At 41.3% G+C, this 16,861-nt stretch overlaps 1 protein-coding gene across 2 annotated transcripts in view; it reads left to right on the top strand.

The window, feature by feature from the left end:
* The window catches only part of Mthfd2l (methylenetetrahydrofolate dehydrogenase (NADP+ dependent) 2 like), a 92,183-nt gene that overhangs the window by 23,224 nt on the left and 52,098 nt on the right, over positions 1 to 16,861 (top strand). For both annotated transcript variants that reach the window (XM_051198063.1, XM_051198061.1), the window contains 2 exons: positions 9,250 to 9,402; positions 10,531 to 10,638. In XM_051198063.1, the coding sequence (XP_051054020.1) occupies positions 9,250 to 9,402; positions 10,531 to 10,638 (261 nt within the window). The remainder of the gene's footprint in view (positions 1 to 9,249; positions 9,403 to 10,530; positions 10,639 to 16,861) is intronic.

Here is a 16,861-nt window from a genome sequence, read left to right as displayed (position 1 = left end):
TAGGTATTTTAAATCTTCGGAAAATTTTCTTTCTACAGTAATTTTTTTTTTTTTTACCCACACGGTTGAGACAGTCCCAAGCACATGAACAGATGAAAAAGCATACCTGTTGCCTGTTAATGTTTATGGGCTTCTCTTCATCTAGCAGTACCACCGCCCCAGCCCTTTTTTTACCTTTTACAATGTAACCGCTCCCAGCAGTGAACTGGTCAACATCTCCCCAGCCAGCAGGATGTCCTTAAGATCTTTGCAAACTCCAGTCTCTTTAACCAACAATTGATGGCAGTCAGGAGTCCTTGTTCACCAGTTTCCTCAGGCAGAAGAGTGGCGGGATGAGGCTGGCTGGTGGAGCGAACACAATCCGCTCAGTCTCTCAGTGAGAAGCAGGCTTTGGTGGTGAGTCACGCGGGTGTTGGTCATCATCAGTCGGCAGCTGCGGGACAATGCTCTCCAATGCATGGGGGCTATTATAGTTGCTTTATGCCCCAAAGTCAACTTGTCAGCAGCGATAGCTTTTAGACAGCCAGGCCCTCCCCTGGCCACAGGATCAAGCTTCTTTGGCAGATAAGCAACTGGTCTGTTCCACGGCCCTAGGGATTTGGTCAAAACTCCCCAGGCGACCCCCTTACGCTTGTCCACATAAAGAGTAAAAAGTTAGTTACATCAAAAGGCTTAGAGCCGGTGTTTTCAACTGGGCCTTCTTAATGGCATCAAATGTCTCCTGATGTTCTGGGGTTCAGGAGAATTTTTCCTTAGTCAGCCTATAAAACCCAGATGTCCCCAGAAATTCTCTTACTTGCCTGGCCATTGTTGGGGAATTTTAAACCCTTAGGACAGTCGGGTCCAGATGAGCTGCCCAGTTCTGCACGTGTCAGAGTCCGTCCATTTAAAGGCAAAAAGCAGTTGGCTGGTGGGATGTAACCTCGAACAAGTGGGGTACCCGGCCCACGCCAAGGTCCACTGTTCTTCGGGTAGTCCATGAATTACCTTGGGCTCGGGGAGGGAGGTCCAAACCCCATCTCCCTTTAATTTTATCCTTTCTTAGGGCTAGGACCTTCGATACCTTGTCTTCTTGGGACAGTCATTTGCCAAGTGTCCTTTTGCTTTACAATATGCACACTGGTCCTCCTGGTCAAGTGGGGTCCTGTTGCCCAGGTTCCCTAGCCTGTTTTAAATTTTCTAACTTTTTGTCTCTCTCTCTCTCTATTTTTTCCTTTAACCACTGCGGCCAAGATATTTTAGTCAAATTCTTTTCCTGTCTTCTGTCATGCTTTTTCTCTGCTCTCTGTCTCTCTACTGTCTTTTCTCTCCTTCTCTTCTCTGTCCCTTTCATACACTTTCTCTATCTCTTAACCCTTCCAGTCTCTGGAGTTTCTTTCTAATATCTGTGGCCCAATTTCCCCATGAAGACCAGAGCCATCGCTCTCTGGGCTTCTGAAGTAGAGTCAAAAAGTGCTCTCTTTACCTTAGCCAAATTGGTGGGCTGTCTCGTGGCACCTCGGAGACCTGCCACCAGAGCCTGGCGATAGATTTTTAAGCTCTCCCTACCTTTAGCAGTGTTGAAGTTCCAACTGGGGCGAGTCAAAAGGAATCCCAAGTCAATCTTGTTTTTTTTTTGTTTTTTTGTTTTTTTTTTGTTTTTTTTTTAGCTGCGCTGGTCGCCCATCAGCTCCAGGGATATTTTTCTATCCTCGAGCAGAAACTGTTGATAATCATCTCAAATAGCCTAGAGAGAGAACATAAGGAACTCCAAAAAGGGGGTGGTTAGTTTTCCAATTACAAAGATCTGGGGAGAAGGGTCAGCCCTAGAGGCTGATGTTGGGAACCGAACATGTGCGGTGGCAGGGTCATAAGTCATAACCCTGTCCCTCCATTCCGGCATGGCTCTGCCCAGGCCGTGCCCGGCCCATGGCTGTTCAGCCATTCTGCTGAAGCTCAGCCCCAGCGGCTCTGGCTGCCCTGCCACATTCCTGAGAGCGGGGGGACCAGTGTGCTCATAGCTGGGTCTCCGGCCCTGCTGTCCTGCAGATCTAAAGTCAAACTTAGGTGGGGTAGTTAGTTGTTCACCCATGGGGAGAGTAGAAATGAACACAAAAACACAACAATCCGACAAAGAGGACAAATCCGCACCGTAGAAAAATGGCGCCCAAACCAAAGTTACAAAGCGGGAGGGAAGCAAGTCCAGAGGCCAGCCGTCCCCTGGAGAAGAGAAACTTCGTCTCCTTCCCTCCTCCAAACAATCCCGGACTTTCGTCCAGGGCGGGACCAAGGGTCTCAGGACACGTCTGTCTCCCCCTGTGGTCCTATACAAGTCCTGTGCAGGCCAGGCACAGGCACAGATTCAAATATTCGAGTCAAAAACGCATAACATACAAGTTCTGTGCAGGCCAAGCACAGATTCAAGTACTCGAGTCAAAACACGTAACATCAGATGCATCAGACATACATCAAACATACAGGTTGCGAGCTCTTTCTTACCTCCAACTGGCAATGGAATTGAGTCTGGGGGTTCGACCAAATCCAGGACGAGCCCCAAAAATGTAAGACCCTCAGAATGAGGAGTCTTCCAGGTTCGGTCGATACCCCAAGAACTCAATGTCCAGTCCAGCTGCTGCAAAACACAAGAGGCTTTAATGAAGAGGAAACGTTTGTGCAAACGGGCTCCTCCAGCACACAGGCTAGGGAGAAGCCCCCTCCCCTGGGCCCAGGTGTTTTTAAAGGCAACCCCACAAGCTTAGGGAGGGAATGGGAACCTCTGTCCATTGAGTACTTGACCCTTGGAGGCCAGATGGTCTGCTATTAGGGTCAGAAGACCTTAGGGCCTCAGATGTGCTAATTAATCTTGTCTGGGCAAACCAGAGTTACAGCTATCTCTTGACCCTATTTACCACCTGTTGACTTACAGGAAAGTAGGGGCAGTGTGAATTCTTCTTATCTCAAGGCCTTGTGAGAGGAAGCTAGCAAATTCCAAGGAACAGATATTGGTTTCTAAGGTTAGTCCATCATTAACATTACTTTTTAGGTCTTTCAGTACCACATCATATTACATACCACAAATACACATAATCTTCATAATTAAAAATGTATTAGAGTTACTTTTAAAACTACCATATCTCCTTTGTCAGAGTTTCTAAGTACATTGTATTTATTTTGTCCTAACAAAATCAAATTTGCATCTACATGTTGCCTTTGTGACCAATGTTTACTTGGTGACATTTTCACTAATGACCACTAGGTGGCACCAGTTATCTATCTGTACTTACAGACAAAATACTTGAGTCCTCTGAGAGTAAGAAACAGGTAAGGGAACCCCAGCCAACATGAGGGTGGTCCTACAGACGGTACTTTTCTATATGTGAAGCCAATTATATGTACACAAGACGCCAGTGGTCAGCACCCACTGAACTAAGCCTTTGTTATATGAAGATTTTTGTACTTAATAACCCAGTTTGAAACCTCATGATAAACCTGTGGGAGTGGAGCCATCATGACCTATATTTGGTGACAAGGACACAAGAAGTCAAGTACTTTCCTTCTGAGTAATCGAATCTGGATCCTGGCAGACTGATCCCCAATGCCCATATTTTAACCATAGTTCATGCATTTCCAGGAAATCAGTAGAAGCTAGCGAGTAATGTATGTTTGAAGTGTATGCATTCATGTTAGACCTTTTAATATTCAGAGAGTTTTGGAAAAGGAGTGTTTTATAACGAAATTGTCTGGACTTCATTCTTGGTCCTGCCATTCACTAATAGGTAATACTGGTCACCTCTCTGCTTCAGTGTGAAGCATCTGGTAAGTGTGAAGAAGATGCTGCCTGCTTCATTTGGGATTTTTAGCATTATATACAATAATCAGCGTAACGGAGAGATTGACACAGAATATTCATTTTAAATTCTGATTTATTTCATGCATAGAAATCAATCCAATGTTGTCACTGGTTAAAAAAATCTTTTAGATTATGTTTTCAGAAAATACCCCAAAAGAATAATAGGTACAGGAACCAGGATGAAATTTAAAATAGTTTGGAACAGGAATAGAGATGGGTTCTCAGATAGATTGTTTTTGTAATGGGTAAATATAGCTTATTGGCAAGGCAATAGCTTTGTTTTTTTACGACAAATTTGGATATACATAAATTATGATGAAAAATTAAAAAATGACTGAAAATTGAGTATTTGGGGGTTGATAGCAAGATTATGTCATAAAAGGACTGGCTGCATTGGTTAAATCCGGTGCAAATGTGACAATCTATGTTTGGGTTCCTGGTTCCTAGGTAAAAAGCTGGGTATGATGGTTCTTGTCTATAACACTAGCACTGGGGAGGCATAGGCAGGAAGGCCCATGAGGCTTAGTCACAAGCTTATCTTCCCAAATCTGCACGCTCCTGTTCATTGAGAATCTAGTTAAAAGTCGAGGAGGAGAGTGACAGGGCAAGACACCTAATGTCAACCTCTGGCTGCTGCACACACGGACACACACACACATATATACAACACACACCATGCATTCACACATGCACACATGCAATATACTCAAAAATGAGTATCAAAAACAATAAATTATTGTGTCACAAGTTAGGAATTATGGTTAATTCAATTCAAGATTAATTTAAAACAATATTTAGAGAAAAAAATTTGCAGCAAGTAATTTAAACATGACTTCCATAATACTATTCTCATATGTTATTTATCTATTTTAAAATTTTGTAGGTAACTTTGTAATGAGATAAAACACAGGGAAAAAGGCAGAGACCTGTCCTGTAAGTGGAATGTTATTTCCACTAGATGGCAGGATTGAGCAAGCACCTTTTATGACTAGGTTAGTACTTTGTGGGGTTAATCAATTACTGAGACAATTTGTTTCTTCCAGGGATTTGTTGTCTCTGCAGCCATTAATGTCTCTCTTCCTGGTGGAAGCTGACCTAACAGGATGTTTTTGTTATCCAGTTCATAGACATATCTTCTTTGAGACAAAACAAAACAAAACACCACAAAAAAATAACAAAAACAGCAACAATGAAATGACTTCAAATCCAGGAATTTTAAAAACAACAGTCATTTTTTCAGCTTTTCTTTTCATCCTTTTCTTTTTCTTTTTTCATCTGTTTTTTCAGTGTATTCATCTCAGAATGCTATTTCATGGTGTATACTTATTTTTTGTGTGTGTATACTTCTTTTTAAAAAGTCTTTTTAAAAATACTTATGAGCAGAACTAAAAGGACTCATCGAGTTGCATTTACATATTTACTCATATATATATGTATATACACACGTGTGTGTGTGTGTGTGTGTGTGTGTGTGTGTACCAATAACAATCAAAGTAAAAGAAGCCACGAATGTGAAAAAAAATCAGGATTGGAGGTGTGACAGAGGTTATGGGGAGAGAAGGAGAGGGCTGATAGAGAATACACAAGAAAAATTAAAAATAATTAATTTCAAAAATTAAGATGTATGTATTTATAGGCTATGTCTTTGGTCCTCTGAATTATTGAATTTAATATACAAAAACACTATAGCCAGACACCTTAGGGGAGAGGAATAGTTAAAGAAATTCCTGAGTCTAAATTATTGTCCCTGAGACCTTGGCATGTAAGGTCCCCCAAATGACATCTCTTCCTATCTACGATGGGTTTAAATTTTATCAGGAAAGAATTGTTTTCCTGAGTCTTTTATTCTATAGTGTGTATACTGCTTGAAGGTTGTACTGCAGGTCTGGCAGAAGTTGCCATACAGAGTCCTTGAGAGCCCGAGGCTGTCAGAGACCATGATTTTCTCATCCTCATCAGAAGAATAAGGCCACATTAGATGTCCATATACTTGTCAGATCATACCGGAGCATCACAGAATCAGATAAGCTAAACTTCAAAAGCTTCATTGGATGTATAGGTTCTAATCTGCATAGGATGTCTGTAAAGTAACCCCCAGACATCTCGAGCAGTCTCCATGGCCATAGGCCGGGGAGAATGCAAGTACATGGAGAAAAAGACCCACCCCTACATGGCCTAGAGCTGTGGTTCTCAATCTGGGGTTCATGAAAGACCATCAGAAAACACAGATATTTACATTATGATCCATAACAATAGCAAAATTACAGTTATGAAGTAACAACAAAAATAATTTTATGGTTGGGGGTCACTACAACATTTGGAACTGTATTAAGATTCGAAGCATTAGGAAGGTTGAGAACTGTTGGCCTAGAAGATCTCACCCAAACTTTACAAGACTCAAATTGGGGATTGGAGCGGCTTAGTGAGATTAGACTCACTTCCTTTTCTGTTCCCTCACCTCCCAATGATAAAGTAATTTATGGATGATATTGGGCTAGTGTGATGGAAAATTAATAACTAAGAGGTATAAATTATGGCTCATGACAAGAAGCAAAAACTAGAGAGAAGATAACTCCCTGACTACAGAGTACAGGACCAGTGCCCAGGAGATAAAGGAGGAAGCCAGAGCCCACTGCCAGCATTCTCCCTGCCCCATAATCTTGAGAACAAGCCACTGAGGCTGCCGACCTTGTAAAGAAACTGCACTCTGTAAAATCTCTGTAACCTTGGAAACCTTGTGACCTGAGACTAGCGGTCTCAAACCTCTCTTTTCCTTTTCCATTTTAAAAATGCTTTGCAATTGTAAGGAGGTGCCATACTCTTCTGATAGAGTGAGGTCCCAGCCCGTTTGGTTCTTAGCAATAAAAACCTTTTGCTTTTGCAGTTGGGAGTCACTTCCTTGGAGGCCGAGGAAACCTAGCTAGTAGATACCTGATAAGTATCTGTCTTGATTTTTTAATTTTATATAGAATCCAAAGAATATTTATTGAGGCTATAGTTAAACTGTTTGGATAAATATTTATGCCATTAGAATGTAAGTTCCATAAGACAAGAATTTTGTTTGTTAGTTCATTTAGGTATCCTAACTTCCCATTGGACACATGGTTGTGGAATATAATTTTTAACGTGACAAAGATATATTGCATTTGCTTATGCTGTAGAAAATTACTTTAACTTTGAAATGTGCATTGCATTTGTTTATGCTGCATTTGTTAATGATATAAAAATGTGTTACATTCGTTTCACCCACCTAAGGCACCCAATTGGTCTAATAAAAGCTGAATGGTCAATAGCTAGGCAGGAGAGGAATAGTTGAGGATGGTGGGTAAGGAGAATAAGTAGGAGGAGAAATTTAGGCAAAGGAGAGAAGAAGAGAGAAGAGAATGAGGAAAAAAGAGAGGGACACTCCCAGGGTCAGAAGCCAGGCAGCCACCAGCCAGCCAGACCAAGAAGCAGTGAAAGTAAGATCTGCAGAAAGAAAGAAAGGTAAAAAGCCCTGAGGCAAAACATAGATGGAGAGAAACAGGTTAAGTTATGTGAACTGCAGAAAATGAAAAGATGTGGATTCCTTCCAGACTAATGTGGTTTGATCACGCCAGACCGCCTGAAACAGAGTACAAGCTAATCCTACATTCAAAACAGCTGGACAAAACAGCCCTACAGACTACAGCCAGGATATCTGAATCTTCTTCGAATCCCCCAAGACAGCGCCCCTTACCAGCAGGAAGTAGTTTGGAAAGAACGACGCCCAAATTCCCAAATATTGTGTATAAATGTTTGTTTTCATTTAATTGGACTTTGTTATATAAAATTAAATAAAATAAAATAAAAGTTATGTGAACTGGTGGGAGAACTGTAAGATAAGAAGTCTCCGTGTCATGTTTTGGGAGCTGGTGGGTAGTCCCCTCCAGAAAAGTCTGGTACAACACATGAAACACATTCAAATATTAGTTGAGTGAATATATGAATGAATTTTCATAAACCTTACATACATGCTAAGAGTGTGAATTTTTATCCTATTAGCATAAACCTTTGCCTGGGATTTTTGGTTTTCCAAAGCTTGAAAGAAGTATTTCACCTTAAATTGATATTGGAGAATGTAATAGTGCCAGGTGTTGAAAAATATAAACACATCCCTCAATATATTTTAGAATCTAATGAAAGCCAAATAGGGTTAAGATTAAGATTGCAGTGAATTTATGAGTCGGCTTGGGAAAATTGAAATATTACTGAGTTTTCCAAACCATGAGCAGAATATAACTTTGTCAACTGTCAGCAATCTTTTGTAGTTCTTATTACAGGCGTTGTTTAGGAAAATTTATTCTTAAGAATTCTGGTGTTTGTAAGGTATTATAAATAATAGCATAAAACTAATTGTATCTTCTGATAATTGCAGCTTGTGTGCAGAAATGCACCTGGTCTTTGGGTACTCACTTAGTACTGTGTGTCTTGCCAAATTGACCTTGACTTTTTTTGTCAGTAGCTTACTACTTGGCCACTTATAAGAAGTTTTGCCACTTCCTTTGTGACTTCCAGGTCTCTTACCTTTTCTGTATTATATTAAACCAGCACCTTAAATCAAAGGGTAAGTGGAAATGGTGGGAATGGACACCTTTCTCTTCTGATCTTAAGGGGCAATGGTCAGCATTTTCCTGCTAAATCTGCTGCCTGGGGATTCTGGGAAATGCCTGTAGCAGATTGACAAGTGCAGCTGTGTTTCTCCTTCAGTGAGCAGCAACCCTGCTTCCTCAGCAATCCTTTTACCCCTTCCTGTGGCCTTTGTCTTTATGCTGTTAGGGGCTCAGCCAGAGATCTTAGCAGAATTCCTGCACTACATTTGGGTGTCCTCTTTTACCCCATTTAATCAAGTTTTTAACAGAAGCCAATTGGTGGAAGCATCACAACTCAACCAGTCTAGCCACTGTAATTCCTTAATAGCCTATGCTCTAGATGCAGCCAATCATAGCTATCACTCAAGGGCATTTTGGTTTACTATTCTCTCTCTCTTTTTTTTATTTAAATTAGAAACAATCTTATTTTACATATCAATCCCAATTCCCTCTCTCTTCAGTCCTTCCCTGTTCCCCCCACCAACACCCCTCCAATCCCCATTCTGCTCCCCAGGAAGGGTGAGGCCTTCCATGGGGAGTCTTCAAAGTCTGTCACATGATTTGGATCAGGGCCTAGGCCCTCCCCCATGTGTCTAGGCTGAGAGAGTATTCCTCTATGTGGGATAGGCTCCCAAAGTCCATTCCTGCACTAGGGATAAATACTGATCCGCTACCAGAGGCCCCATAGATGGCATAAAAAGAACAATAATTTTATGTCTCTTAGAGATATCTATCTACAGGTCCCCAATTTTTATCTGCCAAGCTTCCACATAAACACAAAATTTAAAGTAAATTCTATTTACTTTTCAGACCATGTGGATGAAAGAACAATATGCAATGGAATTGCCCCAGAAAAAGATGTGGATGGATTTCATGTTATCAATATCGGAAGGCTGTGCCTTGATCAGCATTCGCTGATACCTGCCACTGCTAGTGCTGTTTGGGAAATAATAAAAAGAGCAGGTTTGTACCTGGGTCTGTGGGAAACTGGTAACAGCTGCAGGTGAGCTCCAGAGCTTTGCTTGGGTAGAGCTCCCTCTGTCTACAAGCGACAAAGATGATGGGCATAAAACTAAAGTCTATAAAAACGCTATATATACATACATACATTTATGAATGTCACAGAACAAGACGGAATAAAAGGAAATGAAAAACATGTGCCAGGTGATAGGCAAATGCAGTTGAAGTTTGAACTGAGTGAACCTCACAAATGTGGCCATGTCTACCTATTTTTGAATTATGCATTTTGATGACAACCTTTCCCAAGTGTAGACTATCTTGTCAGTCGTACAAGAACCATGCATGTTGACTGTGGTTTTTAATAAAAGTACATAGGCTTCTACTGTGCTGGACACATTGTATGTTCACAGGTTGGTGAGTACATTCATGGAGCTCCTTGGCTTCGCACACTGATGGTGTTCCTGCCCCCACATGGTCACTTCTGTTTTGGAAACATCTTTTCCTTTATAATCGGCTGCTTTCTAACTGATAGACAAACTCTTCAAGAGAAAGCAGATTCTAGAATCACATACTTGCCATCAGCACCTGGATAAGCCTCCGTTCCAGTTTTCTCCCTTTGACCTGTGGAGAGCCTGATGCCCCCACAGTGCAGAGGTGACTGTGAATGTAGCACGTCTTTCCGTGAAGTAACGTGTGTGCCCTTCCACTTCCTGTGGTTCCAGTCTTGCTAGCAGGCTGATTGCCATTTGTGCTTAATAGTGTTGTATGAACTTTTAGCCTAATTAGCAGGCAATATATTTTAATATATTTTAAGACTATACGCTTCATGTGAAACACAGCATTTAAAATGACTTTAATGGCAACTCGAGCATTCTTTTTTTTTTTTTTTTTTTTTTTTTTTGTGGTGATTTTTAAATGAGAGACGAAGTGGCGAATCCAAGAAGTGTAAAAGGAAATATTTATAAATAATTCAGCAAGGGCATGCTATGCTACAGACGGGTAGGAATTCCAAATTTAATTAAAAGTATTTAAAGAACATTTCGGTTGGCTTTTCATACGTTTAATTTGCTTCTTCTTGTTAGTCATGCTTTTAAACAAACCTTTTTTTTTTTTTTTTTTTTTTTTTTTAAGGAATTGAAACATTTGGGAAAAATGTGGTTGTGGCAGGAAGATCAAAGAACGTGGGTATGCCGATCGCCATGCTACTGCACACGGATGGAGAGCATGAGCGCCCTGGAGGTGAGTGACCTGCAGGGCTTTGGGGCCGGAAGTTCCTCCCTATGTCAAGACTCCTGACAGTGTGTGAGACTGCACACTTCTGGGTTCATGCACCTCATCTCATGCTGTGAGAGTCTGGAAAGTACAAATATATTAGTTGCTATTTGACTGCTGTGACGAAACACGTGACCAATGCAACTTGTGGAAGAGTGTACTGGGGTTTACAGTTTGAGAGGGTTAGAGGTCACGAAGGTGCAGTGGAGGTGGCAGGTGGCTGAGGCAGCTGAAAGCCCTGTCTCTAACAGTACGCGAATGAAACACACTGGGAATGGCAGGAGGCTTTGGAAACCTCTAAGCCCAGTGACAACCAACATCTTCCAACAGGGCCACACCTCCTACTCATTCCCAAACACTTCCACCAACTGGAGACCAAGTATTCAAATGTATTAGCTTCTCAGGGTTGTTCTTACTCAAACCACTGCTGTTGAAAATATGTGACCCTTTGGTCTGTTTCTTTTGCTTTCTGTCTTCCTATTTCACTTATCACTTATGGCTGCAAATACTTTTTTTTTTAATCGAATAGCAATGCATTAGAAAAGGATAAAAGCCACTAGATAAAAAGTCACTACTTCAGAAAATTCTCGAAACCTTTAGAAGTTGAAGGTTGAGTTGTAAAATGGTTTGGCATACCACAAGTCACCTGGTTATTTCCCTAATAGGAATGGACCCTGGTGCTTAGGACTCCCAGCTGATTTTTCTGGGTTAGACACCTATGTTTGCTCCGAAGTAAGAGTGGCGACTCACGATGAAAGCCCAGTGAGTCGTGAGGGTATTTGGGAAACACCGCACATTTCCTGGGGCCTGCTGCCTCACCTCCCTCCTAGGACCTCGTCGTTTTCAGTTGTCTGATAGCTGGGTACTGAGAAGATCCATGGCAAGGACTGGTGATCCCGTAGGAAGGACATTTTGCAAAGGATAATGGACACTGTTCACAGTGTCTGCGCCAATGCTGTGGAAGTTACACAGTCCAAGTTCACGGTTTCAGCAGAAACAGCTGCTAATCTGTGTGGGTGCCACCCAAGTTCACTGGGACCTTCACTGATCATCTTTCCCAATTATTGCATTTAAGCTTATATTCTATACTGCAAGAACTTAACTGAGCCCTTTAATTACAAAAGAGGGGGCTGCTTTTGTTTAATGCCAATACATGTATACATCACCATATGCAGGTGTACAGAGATTTCTAAAAATGTATTATCCGGTTGAAGCTCAGTTTCCAGATTTCAGGTCAGTTCTGGTTTTTTTTGGGGGGGGCAGGTCTTTTTTTTTAGGGTCTATATGATGATAATACATATGAAGGAATTTTTAAGACACAAAGTCCTATGAACTTATCTAAAGCAATGCCCAGACATGATGGCACACACCTTTAGTCCAATCTCTCAGGAAGCAGAGGCAGGCAGATCCCTGTGAGTTCAAGGTCAGCTTGGTCTACACAGTGAGTGCTAGGCCAGCCAGAGCTACTTAATAAGACCCTGTCTCAGAAAAAATAAAAAGATGAGGATGAGCTTGAGGCTTTTGAATATTATTTTCTGTTCTAAGAGTCTATCATGGGAAACTAATACATGTGCATGGATCATAGTAAGTTGGGCTTGGTGGTGATTCCGGGCCATTGCCAGGGCACAGATCTTCCCAGGCATCATCCCTGGCTTCACTCTTCCCTTCCAAATCCCTCTACTGTTACCATTCTCATGGTGGAAGAATGCTGGTTCCCCCTAGTCTTAGTGTAGTAGTTTTATGTTAAGGCAGGTAAAACAGCAGAGATTTTACAAGAATATAGTACTGTTCGTGGAAAACTTTGGTCAAGAGCAAGTCCTTATTTTCGACAGTCAGTTTTCTTCTCTCATCGATAACCACTGAGGGTCATTCTGGACCTCATGTTTTGATGAGAACTGTCTAGACAGTTTTCAATACTTCTGGTACATAGAAGGAATTATTATTCTTATTTTACAGACAAAGCTTGTAAGACTTTTGAGGGCTTTGAAGTACAGTCCCTGAACTAGGAGCTAGGGGATGAGCACCTGCCATGGTTTAGTGCATTGGTCAAGATACAGACTCATTGCCCATCCCTACCCTTCAATAGGCAACTACCCTTTAAGACCTTACTGTTCTTATCTGTAAGAAGTGCATAGCATTGGTATCTCTCTTACTTAGTTACTGTGAAAATTCAATGAAATACAAGTTTTAACAAAGCACTAGTTACAATGTGTTTGAGATGTTACTGCCTGGCACACAGTATTGGTTAAGTGAGTGACTACATGTAGCCATGACAGCTGCTGTTGTGTCAATAAATTGTAAGTTAAAAACCTGTAACACACCACTTACATATTTCCAGGAAAATACCCTGAGGTTAATGATGATTTTTTACTCAGCTTTAATTTGAAAGTTAGTTTCTTTTCCCATTGAGCTTTATTATGATCATATTTACTTTTTTGTATTTGAAAAAACTTAACTTATGAAGGTTTACCAAGCTATATTAGATATTTGCTACCATAATACTCCAACACTGCTTGACAACATATTTTTTCTTGTGGGCTTCAATAGGTAATATGCTAATTTATTGTCATATTTCAATTATGAATTATTGATAAATTACCTTAGAAAAATCTACCCCCTTTTAATTAAATTTTAGACTATATAATACTGTGATACAAATACTGCCTTACAGATTTTAGCATATGTGGTTATTTATAGATACATACATATTTAGTAAAATATCAAAATAAATGTAAATTGGTGGTGGAAATGATTTTTAAGGATAGAATTATGGGGTTAAAACTGATTATTTAGAAAATATTTCATATTTTGTTCAATAAAATTTCTCCCCCTTAGTGAATACAAAAAATGGAATACATGTAGAATTAGTTATAATGTTGCTCACAAACCAGTTTGTTGAATTTACCTTTATTATAGTGGAACCTTACTTCTGTTATAATTACTGTATCTAAAAGGTAACAAATTATACTAAAAAATGACATTGAAGGTTTGCCACTTGGGCTGTATTTAATTATATACACATTTAGTAGAATCGTGGTGACATATATTATTAATATAATGAACTGTAGCAAGCAACTTATGAATATTTGGAGTCTGTGGGAAAGTTAGTGTTTGGATGTCTTTGCCTGGCAGAGCTGTAATTACATGCATTGTTATCTAATGGAGATAATGAAGGTGGATTAACTGCAAATACATATCTAAAGAACTTGCTCTAATGACACAATGTTGAACATTTAGCTCACACTGTGTATTGTTATGCCAGGAGAGACTCAGAACCTAATAATTCACTTGTAATCTCAAAGAAAAATTAATTTAAAAGACAGCCATATTGTCATTTAATTTAATATGTCTGTTCCCTGATCACTTTAAGTTTTGACAGTAAAATTTGCACAAAACTTCATCATGATCTTGACCTCCTTTGCTCATATACATTTCATCCTCCCTCTCTTTGACTGGCTCTATGATGACAGATGGGGTATTCACCAGTCTGATTACAGAGGAAGTCCAGTCCAGGTACCCTCTCCACTGTTGCTAGGAGTCTTAGCTGGGGTTATCCTTGTGGATTCTTGGACTGTCTGAGGGGCTCCTGGCAGTAGGAACACAGTACAAATCTGGTACATGAGTTAGCTTGTTGGAGCCCATTCCCTATGGTGGGATGCCATGTTCAGCCTTAAGGCATGGGAGGGGGGCTTAGCCCTGCCCTAACCTATTATGTCAGATTTTGTTGACTCCTCATGAGAGCCCTTACCCCTGTGAGGGAGTGGACTGGGGTAGGCTTGGGGAAGGTGAGGGATGGGAAAGGAGGAGGGACAAAAGACTGTGGTTGGAATGTAAAATGAAATTTAAAAGAATAAATGAATTATTAAAAACAAAACAAAACAAACAAACAAACAACAACAACAAAAACCAAAGAGCCTAAAGTTTGGGTATTTGTAAGAAAAATCTTAGTTTACTCGGGGCTTGACACATTCAAGAATAAGAATGTATGTAAATCTCTAAGTGCAAGGGCTAAACCACTGCCCCCTCAGCTTGAAGACTGCACCCTGCCCCCAGCACTGCACAGAAGCAGGGATGGAGCCACAGGCCCTGCAGGGGGTTGGGGAGGAGGTCAGACACCACAGAGCTCCTGGCTCAAGAGACTGATTCCCTGCTCCCTGACAGTCTTGGTGGAAGTGAGTGATGATGGGTTCATGGCATGAGAGCACAGGAATTTATCAACATTCAGCGAAAAGCAAACATGCCCCTACGTAGGGCAGCCCAGGCGTGGGTGAAGTGACATCACAAAATAATAGTAAAAGTTGCTTCTTGTCAAACAGCAATTCCTACAATGTTTAAGGACCGTTATGACCATCGTGAGGCTGTAGGGTATTTTACTTTTTTCCCCAGATTTAACTTTTTATTGATTCTTTGTGGATTTCATGTCATGCATTTCTATCCCACTCATCTTCTCCATCTTCTCATTCCTTCCCATCCACCTTCTGACCTTGCAGTTGCCTTGCCTCTGGGTTAAAACAAAATAAAATTTGAAAGAAAAGAGAAAAAAAGAAAAAAGAAAATCTGGCTGTGGAAGCTGTAGTGTGACACAGTGAGTCACACAGTCCTTTAGCCCAGTTATTGTTGCTTGCCAGTGTTCATTGCATTTGGGGTCTCTGGCTTTTGTACATCATCAATACTAGGCCCTCACTGGGGTTCCTCTTGGATGATCCTGTTATTGCCCTGTGTCAAGAAGATCCTGTAACTTTGGGTCTGCAGGACCAGCCCCTTCTAGTGGAGAGCTGACTCTGAGGTCACTAGAGTGAGAGAGCTGGCCCTGTCTCTCACCAGCTGCAGCACAAGGCAGAGTGGTCCCTACACCTTGACTAGTCAACACAGTAGAGCTGGCCTGGTGGTGTAGGTGTGGGCAAGTCAACCTTGAAGACATGAGAGCAGGAGACTTGCCCCACCCCTAGCTACTTACTACATAGGATGAGATAGCCATGACATTATGGGAGTTGAGAATGCAGGAGACCTGCCAGGCTGGTCATCTACTCCATGTATGGTATCCTTTTGACTTCTTTATGTATAGCAAAAGAAGAAACTTCAGATTCATCTTTTGAAGTTGTATGTTCTCCAAGCACTGGACACAGGGTATCTAACATTTACAGTCAGCCTGTGCTGCTTCTTTCTTTGTTTGATTATTTGTTTTTAGTTTTATGAGACAAGGTTTATGTATAGCCCTGGCTGTCCAGGAACTCACGCTGTAGATCAGGCTCACCTCGAACTCAAGAGATCTCCCTGCTTCTGTCTCCAGATTGCCGGGATTAAAAAGCATGCACCACTACTGTCTGGCTTAAGTGGAAATCCACACAAGTTTTTGTTAGCCCCCTGTATGAGTTAGGAACCATGTTGTAGTCCCTCATTGAAGGAATCTAGAACATGAACTCAAGCAGGAAAGGAACCTGAGATGAGAGCGGATGGAGGGGGGATGCTGCTCACTGGCTTGTTCTTTTTTTTTTTTTTTTTTTTTTTTTTTTTTTTTTTTTTGAGAGAGTTTTTCTCTGTATTACTTTGAAGCCTGTTCTAGAACTCACTCTGTAGACCAGGCTGGCATCGAACTCACAGAGATCCACCTGCTTCTGCCTCCCAAGTGCTAGGATTAAAGGTGTGTGCACCAATGCCTGGCCTGCTTTCTTATAGAACTCAGGACCCCACCAGACTAGGGATGGCACCACACACAATGGGCTGGGCCCTCCCCCTCTCCATCCCTCCGAAGCCTTCCCCAACTCTCCCCAGTCCTCTCCAACCCTCCTCAGCCCTCCCCAGCCCTCCCCAGCCCTTCCCATCAATCACTAATTAAGAAATGTCCTACAGACTTACCCACAGCTTGGCCTTATGGAGGCTTTTTTTTTTTTTTTTTTTTTTTACTGAGGTTCCCTTCTTTCAGATAACTCTAGCTTATGTCCAGTTGGCATAAAACTAGTCCACATATTCAGTGTCTTTTCATTATGAGAACTGACTTGTTTTGAAAACACTTATTTTTGCCAGGCTGGGAGTATTATCTCCTACCACCAGGAGGCAGTCACCAGTTGTAGATGCTTGAGGCCTTACAACCTGATGGAGTGGCATGTGTGATTAATCTCTGCCCTGAAGCAGGTAGGGCTAAGCTCCCTTAGGTTTCAAAGAGAAAAGCCAAATAGAAACACCTAGGAAT

Source organism: Phodopus roborovskii, unplaced genomic scaffold, assembly GCF_943737965.1.
Source record: "Phodopus roborovskii unplaced genomic scaffold, PHOROB, whole genome shotgun sequence".
Lineage (NCBI taxonomy): Eukaryota > Metazoa > Chordata > Mammalia > Rodentia > Cricetidae > Phodopus > Phodopus roborovskii.
Note: the sequence above shows the minus strand (reverse complement) of the source record. Positions and strands in the feature narration are given on the sequence as shown.